At 45.3% G+C, this 26,778-nt stretch overlaps 1 protein-coding gene across 9 annotated transcripts in view; it reads right to left on the bottom strand.

Annotated features, from left to right (window-relative positions):
* Positions 1-26,778, bottom strand: part of TEAD1 (TEA domain transcription factor 1) — a 278,487-nt gene that overhangs the window by 44,082 nt on the left and 207,627 nt on the right. For 5 of the 9 annotated variants that reach the window (XM_030918357.1, XM_030918360.1, XM_030918359.1 and 2 more), the window contains 5 exons: positions 21,963-21,974; positions 21,020-21,154; positions 19,800-19,846; positions 18,866-18,927; positions 17,534-17,658 (listed from right to left, as the gene is read on the bottom strand). In XM_030918357.1, the coding sequence (XP_030774217.1) occupies positions 17,534-17,658; positions 18,866-18,927; positions 19,800-19,846; positions 21,020-21,154; positions 21,963-21,974 (381 nt within the window). The remainder of the gene's footprint in view (positions 1-17,533; positions 17,659-18,865; positions 18,928-19,799; positions 19,847-21,019; positions 21,155-21,962; positions 21,975-26,778) is intronic. The other 4 variants (XM_030918362.1, XM_030918358.1, XM_030918361.1 and 1 more) reach the window with 1 other exon arrangement.

The raw sequence follows: 26,778 nt of genomic DNA, 5'->3' as shown, positions 1-26,778 counted from the left end.
AAACATCAGTAATTTTTAAAGCTTCTTCAGCGAATTCCAATATACAGCCAAATTTGAGAACCACTGGTCTAGACGCTGTACTCCAGACCCTTCAGGCATGCCTCTCCCACTGCATAGGCAGTAACACCAACATAATGTGACACAGACCAAGAAACCTGGGGATGCAGGGGCTCCATGGGCCTCAGAACCAAATAGGTTTCAATGAGAAACTCCATCTGCTTTCTTTATCTAGCAGTCCAAGTCTGCTCACATTCCAAGTTAAACTGGCAATTCTCCAACTACTGTACTGAGTACTAATCTATTCCACAGGAGGTCCCAAGTAACAGAAGGCTTGGGCAAGGCTGAGTATTATACATGAGTTAAGAATATACAGTCCCTGGAACCTCATCATCGGGCCCTGCTTTAAAAAAAAACAACAAAACAAGATTGTGTGGTAGACTCATCCTGCTCAAGTACAAAACACTGTGCCTAAGGCAAATTAGCTATGATACTGGGCAAGTGCCTCTCAAGTTTCTAAAATGGGGACCGTGATAGCATTCACTTCATTGGATTGTTACAGGGTTTAAATGAGACACTCCACAGACTTCACCAGGGATACTAGATCTAACAAGAATAAGCACTCAATAAAATCTAGCTATTATTGTTTTAATAAGACTTCTCCTCTTAGAGATTCACAGTAAATATTAGAGTATTAAAAGTAGTGCCACTGACTGGGCGTGGTGGCTCATGCCTTTAATATCAGCACTTTGGAAGGCCAAGGAGGGAGAATCATTTGAGCTCAAGAGTTCGAGCACAGCCTGGACAACACAGTGAGACCTCAGCTCTACCAGAAAAAAAAAAAAAAAAAAAAAAATTCACCAGGTGTGGTGGTGCATGCCTGTAGTCCCAGCTACTTGGAGGCTAAGGCAGGAAGATCACTTGAGCCTGGAAAATCAAAGGTGCAATGGAGCTATGATCATGCCACTGCACTCCAGCCTGGGCAACAGAGTAAGACCTTGTCTCTTAAAAAGGCACTTCCATAAAAAAATTTTTAAACATATAATCTAGAGTTTCTCAAACTCAGTTGGTCACAAAATCCTGTGAAATATATCCTGAAGGAGTACTGGTTTAAATCTATAACCTGCTACCCACATTTGGATCTCTGGCCACCATGCCAAAAGACAGGAGGCTGGACACTCCATCTGATGCCAGTATTGCATACAGGGGCAGTGCAACTGGGGCCAGTATCTTTTGGAAGAGAACCAGGTCCCTCTCCTAGTCAACATCAGAGTGGTATCTTTTCCAAAGCTTCAAAAATCCTAAAAGATATCAGGTGAAGTGAAAAAGAGGATCCTATCAAGCTCTGACATGGATGCAGCTGCATGGACTAGCTGCCTGGCATTAAGACAGAAGCTGGGAGATACTATAACACAAAAGAGTATGCCTGAGAAGTAAGAAAATATTTTTAAAAAGGTTAAAAGTAAAAGTGGGAAGAAATTATTTTTAAACAGGTTAAAAGTAAAAGCTACTGTGTTAGGGAAGTGAGACTTGGGGGTGGGAAGAGGTGAGATTATAAGGGTAGGAGGGAATATCTTTGAGCTTTTTATACATTTTCTCAAACGTTGCCACATCACTTTTTCCAATTATAAACAACAGCCCATGGAAATGTATGAGGCAGTCATAGCTGCTAGGAAACTTCTGGTCTTTCTAGTCTCAGTGGGCAAAAGTGGAAAAAAAAAAAAAAAAAAACACGGGCAAAGGTGTGGGCACAGACACTGGTATAAAGGCAATCAGAAACACAAAGTGGAACGTGGAGTACACAGCAAAAGGCACTGTTTCTTTACTACCTAGACAACTGGCTACGTATCCATCCATCCAACCCTGATTTATAACCTCTGCTTACAGCTAGCTCTCAGACCTCCCCAGTTCTGGAAGGCACCGTTTCTGTCTATTCTAGTGCTTTCTGCAGGGAGTGAATTTATGGGAGGCATGAGACACAAGCCTTGGGGACCCACTGAGCTGAATCCAAGTCTCCCTTCAGGCTCCTCACTCCTAGCTGTTCTGCCTCGTTAGCTGCCCCAGGCCAGGTCAGAGCTGGGATGAAGTTGAGAAGCTGGGAAACTTGAAGTCTTTGTGCGTAACATCAAAATGTCCCTTGCACTGCACTGCACTGCTGGAAATGGGGACCATGGCCCTGACATCCACAGGTCAAGAAGGTGAATGGGGGTAAAATCTACCACATACCGATGGGGACCATGAAGGTGCAGCTGAAAAGCAAGGCGCTGAGTGTAAAGCACAAAAGCCTTGGAGCCAGACACAAACCTGAAACCTCAGACTTCTCATCTGTGCAATGGGGATATAATAGCTATAATATTTGCAACATATGTGAATATTAAAGGAACTAATGCTCAGAAAGTGCTTGGCATAGGATCTGGCATATAAGAAATGTTTGACAGGGGCTGGGATTGGTGGCTCATACCTCTAATCCCAGCACTTGGGAGGCCGAGGAAGGTGGATCACTTGAGGTCAGGAGTTCGAGACCAGCCTGGCCAACATGGAGAAACCTCGTCTCTACTAAAAATACAAAAATTAGCCGGGTGTGGTGGCACGCACTTGTAATCCCAGCTACTCGGGAGGCTGAGGCAGGAGAATTGCTTGAACCCAGGAGGCAGAGACTGCAGTGAGCCAAGATCACACCACTGCACTCCAGCCTGAGCATAAGAGAGAGACTCCATCTCAAAACAAAACAAAAAAAAGAAGTGTTCATGTTTGATAAATTATAGCCAAAATGACCATTGTTATAGTTTATTATCATGTGAGATTCACTAGATCCTGAGGTAGAAGCAAAAGAACTTTCCTGCTTTTGCTATCCCTCCTGCCTACTAAAACAAAAAAAAAAAAAAGAAAAGAAACACAAATAAGCCAAGAGCTGGGAACAAGCAGTGAAGCCAAGTGACTGTTCAAAGCCCTGATCATAGTCCACTCATAACCAGCTGCTCAGGGTGTGGGCCTCTCACCTGTGCCTGAAGGAAGGCAGAGAACTTGTGTCCACTGGGCACTGTGAGCAATGGTGTTGCTTATAGATGTGATCTCAGGTAATCTTTGACTCATGATGCTGCTGGAGGTGGATTTAATTTAAATCATTTTACAGATGAGGAAATAGAAGCTTAGAGATAAACTGACTTGCCTGAGGTCATACATCCAGGAATAGTCCTGGAGTTAATAAAACTTGGATCTGTCAACACCACAGCCCTGGCGTTTGCTGCAAACATCAATCACACTGTCCCCCAGAAGAAAACGTCTAAGCCTTTCCAACACTGCTAAACCAATGTTTTTTGAAAGTTGATCTGGGAAAGGAACAACAACAAAAAAACTAAACCATGTTTTAAAGCTTCTATGAAGTTAAATTGGAATTGGGGACAAACATGATTCACAAATGCATCAGACAGAGTCCACAAAGGTTTCTATTTTGAGGAATTTACCTCTGTGTTCAAGGCTGAAACGAACAGAGAAAGGCAGGCTGTCTTTGCCAAAGGAAATTGGGCACTGCCTCTACAAGGCTGGTGACTTGAAACCAAACTCTGACCATCGGCATCTGAGTGGCTTCACTGCTGCCAAGAGGTGGTGACTCTGTTTCTAAGAATACAAAGTACTACAGAAGGTGCCCTGGAGACCACAGCATTGAAACAAACAGACCACCCTCTCCACTTCATTCAACCTGGGTAGGTCAGGAATCCTTCTGTCCCCAAATCCAGAAGGCTGAAAGGAAGAAATCTGTATGTTGGAGTTCAAGTTTTAATGAAATTAATCTAAAAACCATTTGGTGAGGCTCTATTTCCAGTCTTGCCAGTTGTCCTTATAAGGGAAGTGTGCTAAGGTGGATTATTTATTTGCTTCCCTCCTTCCCAAATAAATCCCATTTTTTCTCCAGCAGTGGTGGTTTCCCCAAAAGTGAAGGTTGCACATAAAACAAAAAAGGGCAATTCTGTTCTATAGGGCACAAAACAAACACTCATAAAAGAAAACAGGCATTTGGGAGCAAGATATGAGCAGAAAAAGGGTGAATGTCAATGACTCACATATACAAGGCCCAAGACTAGATTTCCTCAATATCCAAAGCAGAGGCTAATTTTGACTTCTCCAAAAGAGTCCCCTAGGCACTCAGTAGAGGCACAACTGATAATCAACATCTCAAGGTCAGCGATGGAAAAGGTACTCACTCTGCCTGTTTCTTCTACAGATTTTAGTAGAATGAACCAGCACACCTGTCATCCATCATATATGCCAGGCACTGTGCTAGGCACCAGGCATCCATGAGCTAACAACAAAGTGCTCATCTTCGTAGAACCTACAGAGTGATTGTACAGAGCAAGCTTATTGCCTCTAAGAATTGTATCTTTCCCAAATAAATATATGTTCTCATAAATTCCTACGGAGAAGATGGGGATAATAAAGACAGTCAATACCACTTCTACATATCACATTAACTAAATCACCATTTATCTGCTCTTTTTATAAGAATGACCTTATTCTCCAACATTAAACATACAGTATTGTTCATTAGCAAGGAGAAAACATATGGAAATCACCTAGAAAACATGAATAACGTTTCACAAGTCCAAGGCAAAAACCATAATGAACACCAAGTTAGCCACTACACATGAAAGCAGAACACTCTTTCAGATATTTAAGGTATCAGAAAACTGACCCTCCTTGTAACTTGTTCCCAGGGAGCTATAGAAGGATATGTTCCTACTAAATGAGGGAATAAATTTTAAAAAGAGATGGGGCCTAACATAGAAGAAAGGTAAAGAAACCAGCCAGGTCAGCAACCAGTCCAGAGTGGATCCATGGAGCTGAGAACTCCTGGCAGGATGTCACCAAAAGAATAGACCTGATTTATATCTCACCATCTGGAGAAGAGCATAAGAGTTCTCCTGGAAACTTTGAGGATGAATTGGTATAGGTATGTAAAACTGAACAATTTTTTTTAAAAGACAACCATATACCCCAGGAAAAAAAAAAAAGTTTTACAATTAAGAAAATGGTTCCAATATATAACATTAACCATGCTGTGTGCAAAATTTATATGGGTTTGTAAAATTAACTGAATGTTAGTTTTTTTTTAATGTGATATAAGTACATAGGGGGACTGAAAGGAAGATGGGTGGGGAGGGCACATACTAAATTTAGAGAACTAAATCGTAGTCTTCTATGTTAAGAAGTCAATAGATGAGGCCCAAAATTAATGGAATGAGATATACAGTATAAGAATGTTATTCAGAAATGTGGAGGTAAATATATTAATACAAAGAAATAGCTGAAAAAGCTGCAAACAATGGTCCCCAAAAAGTAGAACTGGGAGGTGAGGAGTCATGAAGCAGCAGAATACTGCTTTTCCTACGGGCCATGCACTTCAATTTGGCTTACACAATTATTTTATTAAATAAACCACCAATCAAAAACTATCTTGAAAGATTATGGAGTTTTTCTGAGGGAGGGAAAGAACCGTAAAAGGAAGCAAAAAACACTACTTCAGGATGTTTATTCTGTGTTGGCCACAAGTTCCTTGGGCTCTAAAGGAGCTCGGGTCAGCCTGCAAAGCTTTCCTACAGCTCAAATGCTCAGGACAGCTGGACAGAAGCTGGGATGCTTGTCTGCAGGTAGGGTTCACCAAAAGGACAGATGTTGCACCAGTAAAACCCTACCTGGATCAAGGATGCCATGTGGTACCTGATGCCATCTGAATATGTGGATTTCTATTTTGACTTGGAGAAATGTCCATTTTCTCTTTCTATTGCTATCATCCCTCCAGTTATTCTTCATAGCAGTTGCAAACAAAAATAAAGGTGAATGCAACCCTCGAAACTCAACCATTCACTTGCAAAGGGCTTCTGAGATACCCTGGGGGTTTAATAAAGGACTTTTGTCTTCCTTCAAAGCTGCTCTATGACGTCACTTTGTTTTCTGGTCCTTGCTGTTCTTTGCTGCTTAGCGAGCCTGCAGTGAGGAGTGATGAGCACCTGGACTGTGGAGTCAGGAGGGATCTGGGTTTGAATTCGAACAGTGGCACCACTTCCCAACTGAGTCATCCAGGGCAAGTGATTATAGCCCTCTCTGCTGCAGTTTCCACATCCATAGTGGAAATACGTATACTTAGTAGAAATATAATGCAGGAATAAAAATAGTACCTACTGTGTCAGAGTGTCAAGAATATTAAATGAGATAATGCAAGGAAAACATAACACCGTACATAGCACGTAATTTGTTGTTGTTACTTTCTGGAAAAATCATGATGTTTCTTTACTTTGGACGAAATAATGTGAAATTAATACTGTCCCTCTGATAACAAAAAACTGGACATATTAAAACTTAAAGCAGAAATGAAGAGAGGGAAAGTTTCAGACACATTAAGGCGATTCCTACTGTTCTGATGTTATCATCGGTGCTAGGGTGCAGGGTAGCGGCAGTGCGGGGAAGTCTTGTGGGGTCTGGCCTCCGCATTTCCCTCAGGCACACAGTACCCTCTCCAGACACCTGCTTCCTACCTTCCTCTAAGGCATGCAAAGTCTCTTTCCAAAAGTGGGGTGGGGGCAGCCTAGGAGGTTGCCCATCACTGTAGATGAAACAAATCACAACGTACAACTTCCAACAGTGGTCACTGGGGCTTTTTTCTCTTTTTAAAAGGACTGCCAATACATTCTAGAGATCTCTGATGAAGGCAGTTCAATCTTTGTGGAAAAGGAAGAAAAAGCCCTACACTACAAATCTGCTAGTTCTCAGCATCTGTGAGGTGCCCTCAGACGCACTGGGCCCTGCACTGCACTGTCCAACCTGAAGATGGCAGTCTTTTCCTAAACTTGTTCCAAAAATTCTAAGTATTTGAAGAACGTAGTGAAACCTTGAAAAATGACTGCTGTCAAATAATACCAAGAGAAAAATTATAATCCACTTAGGAATTTAAAGAAATCAAGACAAATAACTCATGTCAAGGGATGCTAATGTACAAGCTGGAACAGAACAAGGACAAATCGCCTACATTTACTTCGTGTCACAGTCCTGCCGGGAATGTCTGTCCAGCTACCCCCCAAGGCAGGCTGGGCAGCCTACAGTGGCCCCTGGGGGGATAAGGAATGGCTGCGGAGCCAAGCCAAGAAAGGTTCCCGCACATTCAGCCCAGGAGCTTGCCTATCTGTGCTCACGGCTCCTGCCCAGGAGAAAGTGAATCTGAAGTGAGTTCTCTCCTCAGCTCACTGTTCAGGGCACCAGCCCTGTTCTGGCCACCTGGCCCTGACATGCCACTTCATCCCATGCCCCTCGCTCTTTCCAGAGAGAAACATCATGAGAAACAAGAAACAAGTGAATCTCTCCTTCCAGGATCTCACACCAAGATGCATCCTTTCCACCTCCCACTCCCAGCACCATCTCCACAGAGGGGCTACTGCTTCCTTAGACAAGAGTGTGTCTTCCCCACAGAAGTGCAGCTGAAAGGCCCACCAGCTGAGTGAGCAACCAGGAAGGTAGGTGCATGGGGTGACGACCTGCCAAAGAAAACAGAGGGGGCCTCTGTGAAATGTCTATAGAACCTTGGATTTTCAGATGCGTTCAGTGGCCTCCTTCCCAAATGAAGAAAGAGGGGGAGTGGCCACAGCATCTCAGAAACACTGAGTACAAAGCACCAGCAGACAGGCTGCTGCCACAAGAGGGTGTGCCCTGGGCCTGGAGGGGCTCACAGGTGGCTCGGCAAGGGCTCAGGTTTGTGAGGGGCACAGGGGCGCTCCATACTGAGCCATCGTCCCCTTCCCCGGGAGATACTCCATCTCCTATGTCCTACTGGAAGACCAGGCTTAGAAAAACATGAGAAAAACCTGAGATAAATTCAAGGACTGAGCACAGCCAACTGTCAGACCAGCTGCAGCCTTCCTCCCCAAACCTGGAAGGACAAATGTACTTTCCGATCATTTATTCGAAAGCATGAGATGGGCACATTAATGACACCTGGGTTAGAATATCTAGGCTCTGCTATTTTTGACCTGAGTGGCTTGAGACAAGTTGCTTAACCTTTCTGGGCCTTGGCTTCCTCATCTGAGCGGTGACGAACCCTAGCCTGTATCCAAGGTCAAATGAAACAGTCAATGTGAAAGTTCTGCTCAGGCCACACAGAGTCGCATAGATGCTGGTGACCTGGCTTACTGGCATGAGATCACTTCCAAGCCCTGAACTATGGGAGAGAAGGAGCCTCTTTTCTGAAGGACCAGAAACCAGATTTGTTCAAACAGCCGTTCTCTACACCAAGATGGAGCAACTGCCTCGGCAGCCACTATAAAACTAGGAAGCTTCTCCAGAGACACCAGTGCCCTTCTCCATCCTGCCCAGGATAAAGGCAAGAACCCTCCTGGCAATCAGGAATTGAAACCTTGCTGCTGCTTCTTTTTTATTTTTATTTATTTATATTTTAGAGACAGAGTCTCCTCTGTCACCCAGGCTGGAGTGCAATGGTACGATCTCAGCTCACTGCAACCTCTGCCTCCCACGTTCAAGCGAATCTCCCGCCTCAGCCTCTTGAGTAGCTGGGATTACAGGCACCTGCCATCGTGCCCAGCTAAGTTTTGTATTTCTGTAGAAGCGGGGGTTTCACCATGTTGGCCAGGCTGGTCTTGAACTCCTGACCTCAGGTGACCCACACACCTTGGCCTCCCAAAGTGCTGGGATTACAGGCAAGAACCACCGCGCCCAGCCAAAACCTTGCTTCTTATCTTGTGTCTCCAACCTAATCCCCATGCACAGCCATCCCCTCTTCTTTCTTCCACAGGCCTCATCAATGTCATATGTCCTTAGAGCTGTTCTGATCACATTTTCCAAACCAAGACAGGATCTGTGTTCTGACAACGGAATTTTAGTTATCTGTGAATTTAGGCCATTGAAAGAAGTATAAAAATGTGAAATTAAATCATCCTTGGGCCCACATTTGACCAACTGCCTTTAGGAAAAAGAATGTTATCTGCAGGATTTATTTGCAGACCTTCCATGCGGGCTCGACCACAGGCCTGCCAGTCCCCCAGAGGGGAGATCTTGGGCTCCCTCTGACTATGAAGACTGCTAACTCCCACCTCCACATCCAGGAAGTCCAGCCCCTTAGAAATAAAGGTAAGGGGCCGGGCGCGGTGGCTCAAACCTGTAATCCCAGCACTTTGGGAGGCCGAGACGGGTGGATCACGAGGTCAGGAGATTGAGACCATCCTGGCTAACACGGTGAAACCCTGTCTCTACTAAAAAATACAAAAAACTAGCCGGGCGAGGTGGCAGGCGCCTGTAGTCCCAGCTACTCGGGAGGCTGAAGCAGGAGAATGGCATGAACCCAAGAGGAGGAGCTTGCAGTGAGCTGAGATCCAGCCACTGCACTCCAGCCTGGGTGACAGAGCAAGACTCCGTCTCAAAAAAAAAAAAAAAAAAAAAAAAAAAAAAAAAAAAAGAAATAAAGGTAAGGGCCAGGACACCAGGCAGCAAAACTCACTTCTGGCTGAGGGGGCTGCCATCACTAAGCTCAGGTTCCCCTTCAGGAACTCTCTCCTCTCCTGGAGCCCAAATGAAATGTCCATCTGTGAATGGAGAACCATCCCTGCCCTTCCCATTTTCCCTTTTCCAGATAATGGGGTAAGTGTCACTTTCTCATACACTGTGAAATTCAGACAAAGTTCAAATAGTCAACCCTGCCATCTATTAGCCGGGTCCCAGGTGAAGTTACTTAAACTCTCTGAGCTTTCCTGTCTCCAATACGTATTTCAACAAGCTTATTTTGAGAATGAAAGGCAAAAGCATTATTACCAAATCAGTTCTTAGCAATCCTGCTTCCTCCTCTGTTGCAGGACTCTTCAAATTATATCGGCATCCTTGGTCTCAAACACCCAGTCATTACCATTTATCCTCCTCTTCTCACAGCTCATTAATCCACAAGGCTTTTTAATTTTATCTCCATAACATCTCTCCCCTCTGCCATTTCCTCAGCCACGGCCCCTGCCCTGGTTTGGTCCTCATCAGCCACCAGCTGGCCAACAGTACAGTTTCCTCCAGCCCTGGCTCTCTCCTGAAGCACAAATCAGATCACATTCTCGCTTTAAAAAGCAGGGTGAGGTAGGAGAATACATATTCACCTTAGACTGTATATGCATTAAAATCGCTACAAAGCCTCATAAGAGAATAGTAACAGTGGCTACCTACTTAAGGGTAGGACAGGAATGAGAAAGAAGAGACATCTCCCTTCCATTCTCTTATGCTTGGAGATTTTTTGACCACATAAATTTACTACCTTTATGAAAAGTTTAATTGATTTTAAAAATTAACTGAGGCCGTGCATGGTGGTTCACATCTGTAATCCCAGCACTTTGGGAGGCTGAGGCAGGCAAATCACTTGAGGTCAGGAGTCTGAGACCAGTCTGGACAACATGACAAAACCTTGTCTCTACTAAAAGTACAAAAATTAGCCAGGCATGGTGCCTCACGCCTGTAATCCCAGCTACTTGGGAGGCTGAGGCAGGGGAATTGCTTGAACCCAAGAGGTGGAGGTTGCAGTGAGTCAAGGTTGCGCCACTGCACTCCAGCCTGGGCGACAGAGCAAGACTCCTTCTCAAAAGTAATTGAAAAATATTCTGACTCCTGTTAGAATTTCAGTAGAGTCCAAAGCAACTAGTGAGCACATTCTCACAAGCTTGATCCCTGTCCAGATCTCTGGCTCAATTTCCTTTCACATTACTGTAAGACATCCAGGTTCAGAAGCATTTGTGGAGTGCTCAGTATGTTCAGAAATATTACTAAATGTAATTATCACAGTGAGCGTGGCAGCGATCCTGTTATGTCCACTTAAGACAGACTGGAAACTGAGGCTGAGCTGTGAGGTAATTTGCCCCAAATCTCAAACAGCTGCTAAGAATTCTAGTATCAGTCACCTCTTTGCTGCAACTAGAGCATGATGATAGCTAGGCTCTAAAGCAGCGGTCCCCAGCCTTTTTGGCACCAGAGACTGGTTTTGTGGAAGACAATTTTCTATGGGTTGGAAAAGGAACTCAGAGGAAACCCAGAGTAACCATCTACCCAATGTGGAAGGCCCTCAGAAGTCTGGCCTTGCTTGGGGAGCTCCTACTTTACAGACAGCTATTTTTAACTTTCAAACTTTGCCTTTATTTCTTCAAAAGTACAGTGATGTGGTTAAGGATACAGAGTGGTGGTAAACCTTGGCACAGTCACTGTTCTTGGAGATAGATCTTGATAACTTTATTTAGCGTTTCTGAGCCACGGTTCCTTTATGTATAGACTGGACATAATGCTCAGCATACTAAAACAGAGCTCATAAATGTTGGTGATGATCATTATTGACATAATATATAAATAAGTTTCCTGGCTGGGCATGGTGGCTCACACCTGTAATCCCAGCACTTTGGGAGGCTGAGGTGGGTGGATCGCTTGAGCCCAGGAGTTCAAGACCAGCTTGGGCAACATGGTAAAACCCCATCTCTACTAAAAATACAGAAATCAGCTGGGCATGGTGGCGCATGCCTATAGTCCCAGCTACTTGGGAGGCTAAGATGGGACGATCCCTTGAGCCTGGGAGGTCGAGGCTGCAGTCAGCTGTGATTGTGCCACTACATTCAAGCCTGAGCAACGCAGTGAGACCCTGTCTCAATTAAAACAATAAAAATAAAAATAAATGTTTCACATGTTGAGCGAATGTGTGCCTTCCCTGATTGGGTTTGTTCCTGTACTGTATCACGGAACTTCTCTTCTGCAAGGCAGTGAGTGCTTCCTCAAAATCTAAAGAGAACAATCTCTTTGCCTCCTTCTCCACCCCCAACTCTTCCCTCCTCTGGTTGTGTAACTCCCACCTAAGTAAATCCCTTCTGTGCTCTCTTCCTGGCTCCTGCTCACTGTGGCATCCAGACCACAACAGGCATGAGACACACAGCCTGGTGCCCGGGAAGTTTGAGCAGGCAGGGCTTTGCCAGCTGCTGCCCTGTGGAGGGTTGGAGGAACCCGCTGTGCCCCAGAATTGAGGTGGAGGAATCACTCCAGGCTTTATCAGGAAAACCACTCCCTATGTACTTTCAGGATTCAGCTGACAGCTCAGCCAGGCCGGGTTTTCATCTACCTAACTTGGCCTCCAGAAACTGGACCCTGATTTCAGGGAGGCCCCTTTTAAATATCCCACCTTGGGTGGAGGATATCACACTTAACACTTGAGGTCCTTTGATATGCAACACTGAAATCATGTAGAAAGTGTATTTCCAACTCAAATAGTCTCTGTTTTTTACACTCTTCCTTCCTTTCTTCACCCTCTGCTGTTTTTCTCTTAGCTTCTAGTAGAGCCAAAGGTAACAGAGGGACTGATTCGCTGGTTCTCCTCCAACATAAACCACCACCAACTTGCGGAAGCTGCCGTCTAGTTTACACACAACATGGAGCCAGCAGGGGGCGATCATCCCCCTAATTATTCTCCCATTGGCTCCTTATAGCCCTGGGCTACAAAAACAGACTACTCATCAGGTACAAATGGACCGTACAGCCTTTTGGTCACAATCTCAGGATGTGGAGACTTGGATCTGAATCCTGTTTCCCATGTCAGTTGACTGTCTAACACTGGGCAAGCTACTTCATAAGGATTACGTAAGATAATGCATAGTGTTGGCACACAGAAAATATTTAGTAAATGTTGGCCATCACTACTGCTAGGAGTGGAGGGGTTGTGAAGAAGTCTTCAGTGTTGGCAAGGGTGACATATGTGGTGAGCCAACAAGTAAATTTCAGAAAACGCTGGTTCTAAGGCCACTTCAGACTAAAGAGGAGACAAACTAAGGTTCTTCTCTTGGCTTTGCTGGTACCAAAGTGTGCAACCATGTCTTTTTTTGAGACGGAGTTTCACTCTTCTCACCTAGGCTGGAGTGCAGTGGCGCAATCTCAGCTCACCGCAACCTCCGCCTTTTGGGTTCAAGCGATTCTCCTGCCTCAGACTCCCAAGTAGCTGGGATTATAGGTGCCCTCCACCATGCCCAGCCAATTTTTGTATTTTTAGTAGAGACAGGGTTTCACCGTGTTGGCCAGGCTGGTCTTAAACTTCTGACCTCAAGTGATCCACCCGCCTTGGCCTCCCAAAGTGCTGGGATTATAGGCATAAGCCATCGCACCCGGCCAGCAATCATGTCTTATCTTCTCTTAAGAGATGGTACAGGCAGGCTGGGGTGTAAAGCTGGCTATTATAAGGCAGCATCTCTCCAAGCCTCTTCCGTAGAAAGGAACAGAATAACTTACCTCACAGAGCTCAGTAAAGATGAAAGAAGTCACTAATGACAAATAGCATGGAACCTGGCTACATAGTTTCTTTTTTTGCCAGCAATACCTATAAGTTCTCTTCTCTACTAAAAATACTTTATAACCCCTTGGGTCTAATGAGCCTAAGCCATTACATAGAAGTAGGGGGAAACCTATGTACATGTCTGTCTGTAACAAAGATCTAGAGAATCCAAATGCAAAGTTTAACTTGTTTAGGGCTCTTTAATTATTGGTCACTTTGTTTGCTTCCTTATCAAATTAATGTGGTTAATGTTGGATGTTAAATTTTAAGTACTGTATGCCCAAATTTGTTAAAATGTATCAGCTGAGTTTATTTTAGATGGCCTTAATGTTTCTATTGTTGGAGCAAAAATATAGCAAAATTAAAGTCTGAGAAGTCACAAAAACTCTAAGAGCCAAAGAAACTATCTACATGATACAAATTTTTCAGTGTAACCTTAGCCCTGAAGTACTATTATACCTTGATGGTAATAGTACCTTGTGTTTGTCCAACAAAGCACGCAGTATTTAACTTGAGAGGCTGGTACTTAAGATACTGTCAAATGCTTTAAATAATTTTATTAATTCTCCATCATTTCAACTGGTCAGCCACCACTTTTTCCCTCTAGCACAAGAACCAACCTTCGGGCCCTCGCATGTCCACTAAAATCAAATATAGATCCTACTCACAATCTGCCACATTCATTTGCATACATTAAATCACTTGTGTTCAATGCAGAATGAGTGTTTGTAACATAGGAATATCAGAAGCGACACCAACAATAGCGACTGAAGTTAGGCAAAATAATTTCACAGCAGTGATAGAGCTCTGGTTGGTAATGTCTAATGCACGTCACTTAGTATCATAATACAAGCCAGAAACATCAACATATCTATTGGGGGTATTATTTTCTGAAATTATACACTTTTAATCCAAAAAGCAAGTAACTTTCAATTGTGAAGAAGGCTGGGGCATAGCAGTGCATGTAGTCCCAGCTACTCAGGAGCCTGAGGCATGAGGATCACTTCAGCCCAGGAGTTTGAGGCCAGCCTGGGGAACACAGTAAGACCCCATCTCAAAAAAAAAAAAATCAGTTGTGACAAAGGACCATTATTCCACATAAGCAGTTAGCATCCCCTGACATACTGGGTATTTATTTGCTTGGGTAGTTCTTGTGTTCTCCACCCAAGTGTGGGCTCCATGAGAAAAAGAACTTTGTTTTGTTCACTACCAAATTTCTAACACCTGAAACAGTGGGTGGCATGTAGTCGGTGCTCAAAAAGTACTTGTTAAATAAATTCTAATTTCTCCCAGTCCCCAATTCATATCCCCTAAAATATAACTATCTTTCTCAAAGGGCCCAGGCCTTCCTTCATTTCAGGGCCTTTTAAGTCACGTGTTGGAGTCTATGTAAGTCAAGCTTTTTTATTCAACAACAGCAGGCCAGATCCAGTTTACCTATTCAGATTATTATGTGTACTCTGAATGTACCTGAAACACGTATCTCTGACCTCTACTCTAGTGACTTAGTGGGTCTTGACTTTCCTAAAATAGTCACCGATTTAATATACTGCCACATACACTTCAGCTTCATCACCTCTGGAATATTCTGCTCCCTTATTCTTTCCCTGTGCAATCCTCCATCTCTCAGCTTAAGGGCTACTTCCTCAAGGAAGCTTGCCCTGTTTCCTGTTACTTACAGCATTCAGTATTCTTCCTTCCTAGAAGTCACAGCACGTTGCAATGATCTCTCAGATAATCACCTGTTTCGTGTCTGTCTCCCCTACTAGGCATTATACTCCCCAGGGGCTGAGGCTGTGGCTGTCTGGGTAGCAATGACCCCCTCTCCTGTGCAGCTTCTTGCACATGAAGTTTGTAGAATGGTCTGAATGATTCAAAATATTTAGCCCAACAAATACAACAAAAAAGGCAATCAAGCCTTCTGGGCCCTAAGAGGTCCATAACTGGAGAGTACAGTTAACAATGAGGGAGCTACTACAATATTTTAATTTCTTTTAAAAAGAGAGAATTTTTATAAACTATTCCACAGTATTTTAACCAGGGAAGCAAAAATCACGTGGGGACTTTTGCCTTCCAGTGCCTTGGAGCTGTTTCCTAAAAAAAAACGGTCATATGCAAAGAGAAATTTGCTCACACAGAAGATATTCAGACTGAAAAGACAATTCAAGAGACCCTCAAAATTGGGAGGTGGTCTTTTACGATAGTGAAAAGGGGGCATTGAAATACAAGATTTGGGCTCCTGGTTCCCTCTGTTTACTGACTAGATATCTTGAGTAAGTCATTTAGTATGTCTGGGCCTCAGTTTCTTTATCCATAAAATGGGGAAAACAGAACCTATCACAGGAAAAACAGAACCTATCTGATGGGACACTATAAGGACAGAATGAAATACTCAACCACAAAGTACTCCGTAAACAACAAAGTGTCATGGAAACATGAGTTACAAGAGGCAGAAGCAGTATCTGGGCCAAAGCCCAGCCTTCAACCAAAGAACTATGTAAGCTTCCCAGAAAGAACCAGCAGCACAGAGTAACGTGGGGCATCTTTCAGTCTGTCTTAATGCCTTCCACTTAGATGGATGGAACCCTCACCATCACTCTTCCTGTTAGCCACTCAGCTGCTTGGAAGGAGTCATCTAGTTGGCCTTCACTTCTCTTTCCTGGTCCCAGCAGCCTCATTTGCTTGTACCTGTCCTGATGGGCCCAATTTACATTCCTTCCCTCATTTTTTCCCCCTAATTTGGAAGCAGCTCTATTTTTCCACCAGCTCCCAAAGTTCACGATTTGTGGACAAAGACATCAGTGGGCCACATATGGGTTCTCCACTCTGATGATGGCTGGTCAAGCCCCTCTGCTCCACGGGAGGCCTTTCCTCAAGCTGAAGTGCAAACACTCCTGTGAGAGGTCACCTCCAGTTGTTCAGCATCTCAGTTATCTACCACAGGCTCTTAACTCATTCCTGACACTTTCTCCCGATAATAGAAATGACAGTAAGGCAGGCAACACACAGAGAGCATGGGACTTAAGAGATGGGAAGGATGGGGTGAGACAGAGAATGTGGTGAGAGTTTGTGAGGATCTCAGAGACAAACTAAGGATTCCTTCAGTCTTTGCCTCGGGCTCACCCACACACAGATGCAACGCTCATACTCATAGCCAAGGAGTGGGTGTGAAGAAAGGGTACGGGGCTTGTTGGGTGGGAAAGAAGGGAGGATCACATATGTATGGGAAATGCCTGGCTGAGAAACAATGGGACGATGGGTACAAGATGGGGGTGGGGGAGGTAGGAAAGAAGAAAGTGACAAATAGAGTCCAGATGCCAATGTTACTGGTATTTATGATATTATAATGCGCTGCACTCTATGGCAAACTGTTAAAGTGCCATTTTGTTACTTCTTCTTTTTTTTATTGTTTTGAGATGGAGTCTCGCTCTGTTGCCAGGCTGGAGTGCAGTGGCGCGATCTTGTCTCACCACAACCTCCGCCTCCCAGGTTCAACCAATTACCCTGCCTCAGCCTCCCGAGTAGCTGGGACTACATGCGTGTGGCCATGTATTTTTAGTAGAGACGGGGTTTCACCATTTTGGCCAAGATGGTCTTGATCTCCTGACCTTTTGATCTGCCCGCCTCAGCTCCCAAAGTGCTGGCCACTTAGAGAACAACTTGCTATCTTGAGAAAACAGAGTTGGAAAGAGAGTATGGAATAACAGCTAAATGTTTAGGCTTTAGAGTTTTCAGGACCTGAGCTTGAATCTCTAATCCATCAGAGATTAACTGTGTGACTTTGGGAAAGTTACGCTGTTTCCTTATCTGTCAGTCAGTACCTAGCTTCCTAGGGTTTTTATAAGGATGAATTGTGATCATATATCTAAATAACTCTGCATGGGACCAGGCATACAGCAAGGCTCAATAAATGTTACTTCTTGCTAAATTTTATAAAACGTTAAGAGCTTGCAAATGTCCCGCTCTCTGACTCAAGTATTCCCTACAGCACCTTGGGACAGTAATACACCTCCAGTTCTGCTGTTTTCTACAAATCTGCCAATAGGAATCCCTTTTTACTTAATCAAAAGGCTATTCTTTACTAGGCCTGTTTTCACACAGGATATTTGTCAGGCATGGAGCAGGGGTACAGGAGGAAAGAAAGAGAAGCAAGAAGGTGAACAGTAAAAGGAAAGAAATCCTGGATTCAAGACACACCTCTCTGGGCACACTCACCGAGTCTGGGTCTCGCTGCTGCTCGAGAAAAGCGGAAAATTCCACCAGGCGAAGCTTGGTTGTACCAATGGAGCGACCTTGCCAGGCAGGGACAGAGGGAGCTGGGGCTGATGCAGGCTCAAACCCTGAAAAAGCAATTGTCACCTTTGATGCTGGTCACTCACCTCCCCTTGGGCCTCAGGCAAATACTGGAATAGGGCTCTACAGATGACCCAGAAGGAAATGCCATCAGCCCCCTCTCCACCAGGTCTGGCGGGGAGAACTCAGGTGATGATAGATGCTGGCTGAGGACCCCAGTGATGGTGAACAGTTAGATAAGCACAAAGCACGTGTTCCTCATTAAGCCAACTTCAGCTAAAGTTAAGGGCTGCAGCATGAGGACATCCATCCTGGACCGAGGGGTCTACTTGGGGACCAAGCCAAGAATGATGGGATAATGAGAAGTGAATGCTTCCAAAGACTTCCTGTAAGACCCGGACATGCTGTGCACTTCTTGTGTTTGTCCATCTTCCTGAAGACTGTGGTCACTAGCACTATAGAATATTCTCTCTGAATGCTCCGTGGTACTGGGGAACAGGGCAATATGTGAAAGCATTTTCAGTTTGGGGAATCCGTAAGAGAGAGCAGTGACTTTTATACTGTATACCTTGAGTAGTGCAAAGGAGTAATTCCACCAAGCCTCAAGCCAGTTCAGTGGGACATGCTGGAAAGACAGCCTCAATTCCTTGTGCTGTGGCATCTGCCTTTGAACCTCTGAGGTCAAGCAGTCACCACTTCTAGGCAAAGTGTGGGACATGCTTCAGGCTCTCCTTCTCTGGGCCAAACAGTGCAAGGTTTTTTACATGCACATGGGGGGATTGGGGGTACGCTTTGTGGGGAAGGAGACAGGTAGGCTGGACAGATTCATGTTTTCCACTTTGAGCTTCCATGTACTCTCTCCTTTAAAGAAAGGTAGCGGGACCAAAATCTACTTATCTAAGAAAGGGTGAATGAAACCCTATCTACCCTCAAGACTCAGACTGCCTAATTTGGTCAGTTTTTATTGAGGAATATGCTGCAGCAACTTCACCTTCTGAGGATAATCATGATGAGGCTTCCTGTTTCTTAAACCATCTGAAAAGCTCTTGGGAGACGACTGAAGGGAATCGGGACCTGGCAGAGGTCACCCCTGTGGCCCTCCTGAGCTCCAGGCTACCCAAGGATCCTGCAAGTCAGGGGCAATGTGCAGCTGTGGCAAAGTTGAGCATCTCTTGACTCAGGGAACAAAGTGCCAGACCCAGCTGACAGCTGTGTGGGGCTGTGCTCCCAAAAGGGAGTTTTAGGGAGACTCACCTGGAATAGGGGCTGTGACTGCTGGCTGGATGGGGTAGGCCTGCTGCACAAAAGGCTTGACGCTGGGAACAGAGAGATGGCAGACAAGAGTCAGAGATTGTACCTGCAGCAGCGGCTATTATCCAGGTCCCACCATGACCTCCCAGTGGGAGGTCCTTCACTGCTGTGGTCCCTGCCTGCAGGTGGTAGCCCAGGTAGAGGCAGGTGGTAGCCTCTGCCTTTGCCCAGGCAGAGGCAGTTGTTCCATAGACCAACAGAGACCAGCAGCCAGCTAGGGATCAAACCACCAAGCCTCATGCCAGTTCAATGAGACATGCTGGAAAGACAGCCTTAATTCCTTGTGCTGTGACATTTGCCTTTGAACCTCTGAGGTCAAGCAGTCACCGCTTCTAGGCAAAGTGTGGGACATGCTTCAGGCTGTCCTTCTCTAGGCCAAACAGTGCAAGGTTTTTTACAGCATACAGGCAGGATTTCCTTTCTTTTATCCCAAAATAGCCCTTATTTTCCAGTTTACTGATCTTTCTTTTCTTGGCCCCAAGGCATCAGTAGGATTTGTCTACTGGCCACCCTACCAGAGGGCCGGCCAGAATGAAATGGGCTAGAGGAATACCTGTGCCGCCCTTTCTTAGGCAAGAAAGACCACAGCTCAGCCTGCAATACCATGAAGGAAGAGGGGTTCACTTCTTGATTCCAGCTGGACGACTGCTAATACTTAAGGTGGCAGTGAAGTGCTTCTACCTCTCCCAGGTCTGAAAAGCCAATCTCTTTCCTGCTAGGGGCCTCAGTAGACAATAAGAAGGAGATGCCTTATGGGACTTCAGTGTAATGCTCCTTTCTCCTCCAGGCCCTAAGACAGTATGGTCCAGGAAAAGCTCTCCCCAGGTGGGCTGGGACCAGCCCCTAGTTGTCAGTGCCCACCCCTCCTCAGACTTACTCTTGTGAGGATCCTGGCTGCCCTGTTTGAATCATTCCCGGCCAGAACTGGAAGGCAAAATGCAGAGGCCTCAGACTTACGAGTTTACTTCAAAGCACAGTTTAGGATGCCTACGCATCGCAACCCCTGCTAAAAGATAGCAGGTTTGATCACCCAACAGAATCGCCTTGCCAGAGTGCAAATGCAGTCACCACTTGCACAAGACCACAACCTATATTCTTGGACTGGCAACTCAGAGCTCCCTTTACCTCCTCCTTCCTGAAAATCCCCCCAAGGGCAGAGGCGGGCAACAGCTCCTCAGTGTTTTCCTTACACCTAGGCAAAGATCGGGGTGTGCTACAGGGGGCTCACAAATATTTTAACTGATTGATTTATCCATGTACCCTCCCTCCATTCTGAAACATTCCCTGCATAATATTCTGCCTCAACAGCAGCACTGAAGGCCCAGCAAGGCAGAGGACAAAGCTTGAACAAGGCCAGGAGCTCCAAGAAGCAATGCAGGCAGCATCTCCGCAGCGAGCTTCCCTGCAGCGATTGGTGTGGGCTGGAAAGGCAGCATGACATAGAGGAGGGAAAGAGCAGCCTCAGGAGTCAAGCAGCCCTGGGGCTGATTCTTGACATCGCTATCCATTCCACTAGGATGCCAGCTATCCAAACTCTAGTTTTGCTACTGAATAACCTCAGCTTTTTCATCTGCAAAATGGCAATGACAATAAGAAGCATTTAAGATTACCTGGAGGATTGAGATTACAACATAACGCTTCTCAGCCTTTGGTAGGTGTCAAAATTGTAAATGTGAATAGAATACCTTGTCCCTTTAGGGGCTAGTTGCCCCTGAAGACAGAGGGACAGAGACCAAGGGCCAGGAAAAAGATAAAGAGAGAAGAGGCCTGAGCCCAACCCAGAAAGGCACATTTAATTCCATGTCTTCAGGGACTCAGAATTCCTTCCTCTTCTGATTTTCTCCCTCTTCCTTTTCATTTTTTCTTTTCTTCTTCTTCTCCTCCTCCTTCTCCTATCCCTCTCTTTCTCTCTAGCTCTCTGCCTCCCTTCCCTCCTTACTTGCACCACTTAAGACTCAGTTATCAGTTAACAAGGTAGCCTTTGCCCTCTCACATACCTGACCCACGTGACAAGAAATGGAGATGGGAGGCTTAACACTGGTCCATGCCAACCCCAACCCCAGCAGCTGTCATTACTGGACTGAGCTCATGACTTACCCCTGGCGCCCCCGGGAAGGTCGGGCGTGGAATCCCAGGCAGCCCCAGCTTGTTGTGAATGGCAGTGGCCGAGACGATCTGGGCTGAGGACATGGCTGCCATGTGCTGAAGGGCCTTATCCTTGGCAGTCTGATCCTTGAAGGTGATAGTGACACACCGACTTAATACATAACGCATGGCTACCAGGCAGGTTACACAGGCACAGCCACGAGCACATGGACTAAAATACAGAGCCACAAAATAGGCCAAAAAAGCAAACATGCATGGATAAATAACACAGCCAGAAGGCTAAACCACACTCAACCTACCGTACCTCTCAACATTTACTGGGAAGACCCAATGGGACAATGCTTTTTTGTAGGGATTAAATCCATTTTCCAACAGAATGTGAAGCCTCTCAGAAGAGTGGACAATGTATTTATTTAGCTTTTCAGCTTCCAGAAGATTTCTCCAATTACTTAAAACATTTAAGGAAGAAAACAAAAATAAAGGACCTGCTTTTAAGCAAACGGATGGGAGGAAGGGTGAGCGAAGACATGTAGCTGTGGACTGGGGTAGGACCGTCCACAGAGCTCGAGGAGCCCTATCTGTGTGTCCTGGCTGTCACAGGGCCACGGTCCCAGGAGCTGCTGGGGTCATGCAAGGCCTGGAAGCCCTGCAGACACCTGGTTGGGGAGGCTCAGAAGCAGCAGGGGGTGGGGGTAACAGGGCCAAGCAGCATGCTGGCGGGGTGCATGCTTTCTCAGGTATCCCCGCCGTGGGGCTAAGGCTACATGGGTTCGCGCTAAAGCCAGGACCCTATGGGATGCTACAGGTACGTGGTTTCTCCTTTTCCTAAACAGATCTTTTCTAGGAAAGCCAAGGCTAATAACACAAAGCTAGCCAAAAAAGTCTGCCAAGCACAGCTAAAATACAGAACACTCAGTTTGGTGAAAATACTTACCATGCTTGTTACCTGGATACAATAATAAACAATTTGTTAAAAGGATTGCATACAAAGGGATGTTTTTTTTTTCTTCTTTGGTTAAAATATATATATATATATATATATGTATGTATGTATGTACATAAACATATAATAATTGGGAACAATAAAATGCATAGGGGTGTGGGCCTTCTCACATTTTAGGAAGGATCAGTGATCCAGATGGCTATCTAGAAAGGCAATGATTGAGAAGGGCACCCAACAGCAGCAATAATAAAAAACTACTCCCCAACTCCTTTGCACTGGTTCCATGGCTTCCCCAGGACAGACGGAGAAATAGCCTCCTGATATGAGACAGGCCCAGCAGGCACAGGCAGGGCTTTGAGCCTTGTAGGCATATAAAGGCTCCCGGTGCCAATAGAGGGTCTATACTCCAGGCCCAAATGCCATCAAAGCAAAAACAAAATGGTGACATCAAAATAAAAAGAGTGCTTTCCACCTCCAGGGAACGAGAAAGGGAGCTTCAGGCTAAGACAGCAAGTACCAGCAGAGAGGCTGCTAGAATGCTTACTGATATACACAAAGGTGATGGAAAAAAAACACATCAAGGCGTCAAAAGCAAGGCCAAAGGAGTTTTTTAAAAAATCAAAGCCCATAAACAACTGCTAGGGGCTTCTAAGAAAGATCTGCTAGGTGTTCCCAGGGTGTAGATACTACTTTGCCCTATAACTGTCAGGAAGACCATGTGAATTTGCAAAAAGCTTACATTAACCTTTGAAAAACAGTCAATAAAGAAAAAGGGCGGCCGGGCGCGGTGGCTCACACCTGTAATCCCAGCACTTTGGGAGGCTGAGACGGGCAGATCATGAGGTCAGGAGATCGAGACCATCCTTGCTAGCATGGTGAAACCCCGTCTCTACAAAAAATACAAAAAATTAGCCAGGCCTGGTGGTGGGCGCCTGTAGTCCCAGCTACTCGGGAGGCTGAGGCAGGAGAATGGCGTGAACCCAGGAGGCAGAGCTTGCAGTGAGCCAAGATCGTGCCACTGCACTCCAGCCTGGGTGACAGAGCGAGACTCCGTCTCAAAAAAAAAAAAAAAAAGAAAAAGGGAAAGGGGAAGGGCCAGGCGTGGTGGCTCACACCTATAATCCCATCACTTTGCGAAGCTGAGGTGGGAGGATTACTTGGGCCCAGGAGTTCAAGACTAGCCTGGGCTACATAGAGAGACCCTGTATACACAAAAAATAAAATTAGCCAGGTGCGGTGGTGCACTTCTGTGGTTCTGGCTACCCAAAAGGCTGAGGTGGGAGGATTGCTTGAACCTGGGAGGTCAAGGCTGCAGTGAGCTGTGTTCATCAAGCCACTGCACTCAAGCCTGCGCAATGGAGCAAGACCCCATCAGAAAGAAAAGAAATAAGGAGGGAGAAAAGGAAGGAAGAAAGGGAGGGTGGGAGGGAGAAAAGGAAGGAAGAAAGGGAGGGTGGGAGGGAGAAAAGGAAGGAAGAAAGGGAGGGTGGGAGGGAGAAAAGGAAGGAAGAAAGGGAGGGTGGGAGGGAGAAAAGGAAGGAAGAAAGGGAGGGTGGGAGGGAGAAAAGGAAGGAAGAAAGGGAGGGTGGGAGGGAGAAAAGGAAGGAAGAAAGGGAGGGTGGGAGGGAGAAAAGGAAGGAAGAAAGGGAGGGTAGGAGGGAGAAAGGTGGAAGGAGGAAGGGAGGAAAAAGGGAAAGGGAGGGGAGGGGAGAAAAGAAAACAGAGCCTAACACTTCCTTTTTTTTTATTTATTTTTTTTTTTTTTGAGACGGAGTTTTACTCTTGTTGCCAGGGCTGGAGTGCAGTGGCACCATCTCAATTCACTGCCACCTCCGCTTCCCAAGCTCAAGCGATTCTCCTGCCTCAGCCTCCTGAGTAGCTAGGATTACAAGCATGTGCCACCACGCCCGGCTAATTTTTGTATTTGTCTTTTTAGTTGAGACAGGGTTTCACCGTGTTGGTCAGGCTGGTCTTGAACTCCCGACCTCAGATGATCCACCCGCCTTGGCCTCCCAAAGTGCTGGGATTACAGACGTGAGCTACCGTGCCCAGCCACATTAATTTTTTGTGTCTTATGTATTAATCTGGCTGTGACTGAAAAACTAAGAAGCCTCAATTAACACCTTTTCATGGATGCACAAGGTCTTATGAACATCTGTAATGACACCTCCCATGGCCGAGTGACACTCCAAGGGCCCTGCAAGCTGACAGGATTCTTGGGTCTCAATAGAATGATCAGAGTGACTCAGAATGATCCTTTCGCTGATGTTATCTCCTTCTCATCAAATGGCATTCTTCGACTTGGGGCTCCATTTGCTAATCTGTCAAACGTTCTAACCTAAAGCTAGCTTCCTCAGCTCACCTTTTAAGATTTGAAACATTTCAGATACAGAGGATGCCAGAAAAGGGCAAATCTTGAAGTGGACGGGATTTTATGATAAACTGACAAACTGGGCCCACACATGCAGACCTCAGTGTCAGGCAATCTACCGTTGGCTATTCTGTGGCTTCACTTGCTCCACGCTGGTCCATTCCCTCAGAGGGTAGCCCATGAACAGAAACCATGGCCCTAGTCACACCTACTCCATTCCCCATCGCCACCACCCTGACATCAATACAAATCCATTGGTTTCTCTTTGACCAGTCACTTTGGACTCCAGCCCCCATGCCACTCAACCCCTAACGAGGGGGTTATAAATGCTCTCAAGGCGGATTTCTGAAACTGAGGTAATGGCACAGGTATGACCACAGGTGCCTTCCTCAGCACAGAATAAGCCTTGCAACTTCTCTGGGGCCCAGGCTAGGGGGATTGGAAAATGGCAGCACAGACGTCTTGTCTGCCTGACTGACACATCTGACCAATAACTACAACAACTTGAGGGCTTGGCTCCATTCCAGAACATCGTGGAGCCTCTCACAGACCCGAAGAGTTCCACGTGTTTGAAGTGCTGCAGACAAAGGCAGTTCTCCTTGCCCAAATACAGAATCTGTTTGTGCACACTTGGGTGGGGCGACTCAGGAATTCTAAGTCCATGTCCAAATGGAAATGAGTTCCCTGCATCTCCACATTCCGCTTTACTGAGCTGCTTGACATCTGCCAGGCTTATTCAAAATCATTTGAAATCTTCATCCAAGTTTGATATTCTTTTTTGAAACAGGGAACTCAGTCAGTGTAGAAAAGGAGAAAAGCACCTATCTTTGCTGTTTGTCACACAGCTTCAGAACATGATCTTTTTCTTCTGTTAAACAAAGTAAGGTTTGACTCTTTCATTACCCAGCATTCTACCAGGTACCTAAATGAAAACAGGAGTTCAAGAGCAGGAGAACAAATCAATTGCTTTTATCGCACCAACTTGCTCCAAGACTATAAAAGGTGTACCCACGGGAGTGTCCGGAGACCTGGCTCCAAACCTGTCCCTGCCTGACATTAATGAGCTGCATTATGTGGATCAAGTCATTTAACGACTTCTAAGTTCTTTATTTACAAAATTAAAAGTTGCACATTATTGTCTAATGTCCTTCCAGGTTTAAAGGCACTTGTAGCTATGAGGGTAAATTCCACTATAAACAAATACTTTTTAATGCATATAGTCAAGGAAACTACTAGTGAGAAGATGGCAGGATGTTAAAATTTGGGCAGCTCTTGGCTGCCATCCTAATAGAAAGCTAAGTGTGGAAAGGAAATTTTATCTCAAGTAGAGGTTCTTTCTGCACTTGACCTACCTATTTGAGAATAGGCAATTTTCTGCAAATGGACTAAAATGCCCATACCAGTGATTTCCTACCTTTTGTGGTTGATCTACTCTGACTACTCATTTAATTTTTATAACATCTCCCCTTTATCTACAATATATATTGAAAATTAAAAGGATTAAAATGTTTTGTTTAAAATCTAATGTGACCCTGGAAATAATAAGCACCACCAGGGATATCTTGAAATCAGAACCAAGGGTCTGACTAGAGACCCACTTATCCTGAAATGGGAATTCAAAAGGATGCCAAGCTAAGAGATTTCAATGGAAGGATCTCTAAATTGTCATTTTCAGCCCAGAGATAACCTGCCTGGCTTTGAAAAAATAACTCTAAGTGTCAGACTCGAGCGAATTGCTCCTCTGTGTCACTCTGGTCTAATATCCCAGACGTTGAAGCATTAGACTCTATCCTCACTACTCATCTCCGCTCTAAAGAGGAGGAGGCTAACCTATCCAAACAAGTGAAGCTGGGTAAATTCAAAAACATGCTACATTTGTACACCACACTAATTTTAAGATGTTTCCACACCAACATTTCTGAGATGTGGATGATATTTACAAAGGATGAGCACATTGTTTGATCCTGGAAAACTGTTAGGTTAATACTGAATTATGCTCTACGAAGTCTTAGGTTACAGGAAATATTCTGAGAGACAGAGACGGGGCGGGGGAGGGGGTGGAGAGAGAGCACGCACATGCATATGAGCAAGAATAAGAAAATTGCATCCTAGAAAAAAGTTTGGACAAGTTCACACTGACTCCTTATTACTGATTTTCTGTCCCTCTATCCCTAAGATTACAAAGAATGAGGCCATAAAAAGCCAAATGTCTGGGGAGTGGAGAAAGAAAAGGGAAATCTCCCTTTTCCAACTGAACCCCAATCCAAGCCCATGACCTGCAATGCAGAAAACACTCATGGAGCAGGAACCATGGGTCTATGGACTTTTGATGGGGAAGACGATGGGTTCTAAGAACAAATGGTCCAACTGACCTGAGACTCGGGATGCCTGTCTCATCATCTACCCTACTTTTGTCATTATCCAGTTTCCAGCACA

This window comes from Rhinopithecus roxellana, chromosome 15 (genome assembly GCF_007565055.1).
Source record: "Rhinopithecus roxellana isolate Shanxi Qingling chromosome 15, ASM756505v1, whole genome shotgun sequence".
NCBI lineage: Eukaryota > Metazoa > Chordata > Mammalia > Primates > Cercopithecidae > Rhinopithecus > Rhinopithecus roxellana.
Note: the sequence above shows the minus strand (reverse complement) of the source record. Positions and strands in the feature narration are given on the sequence as shown.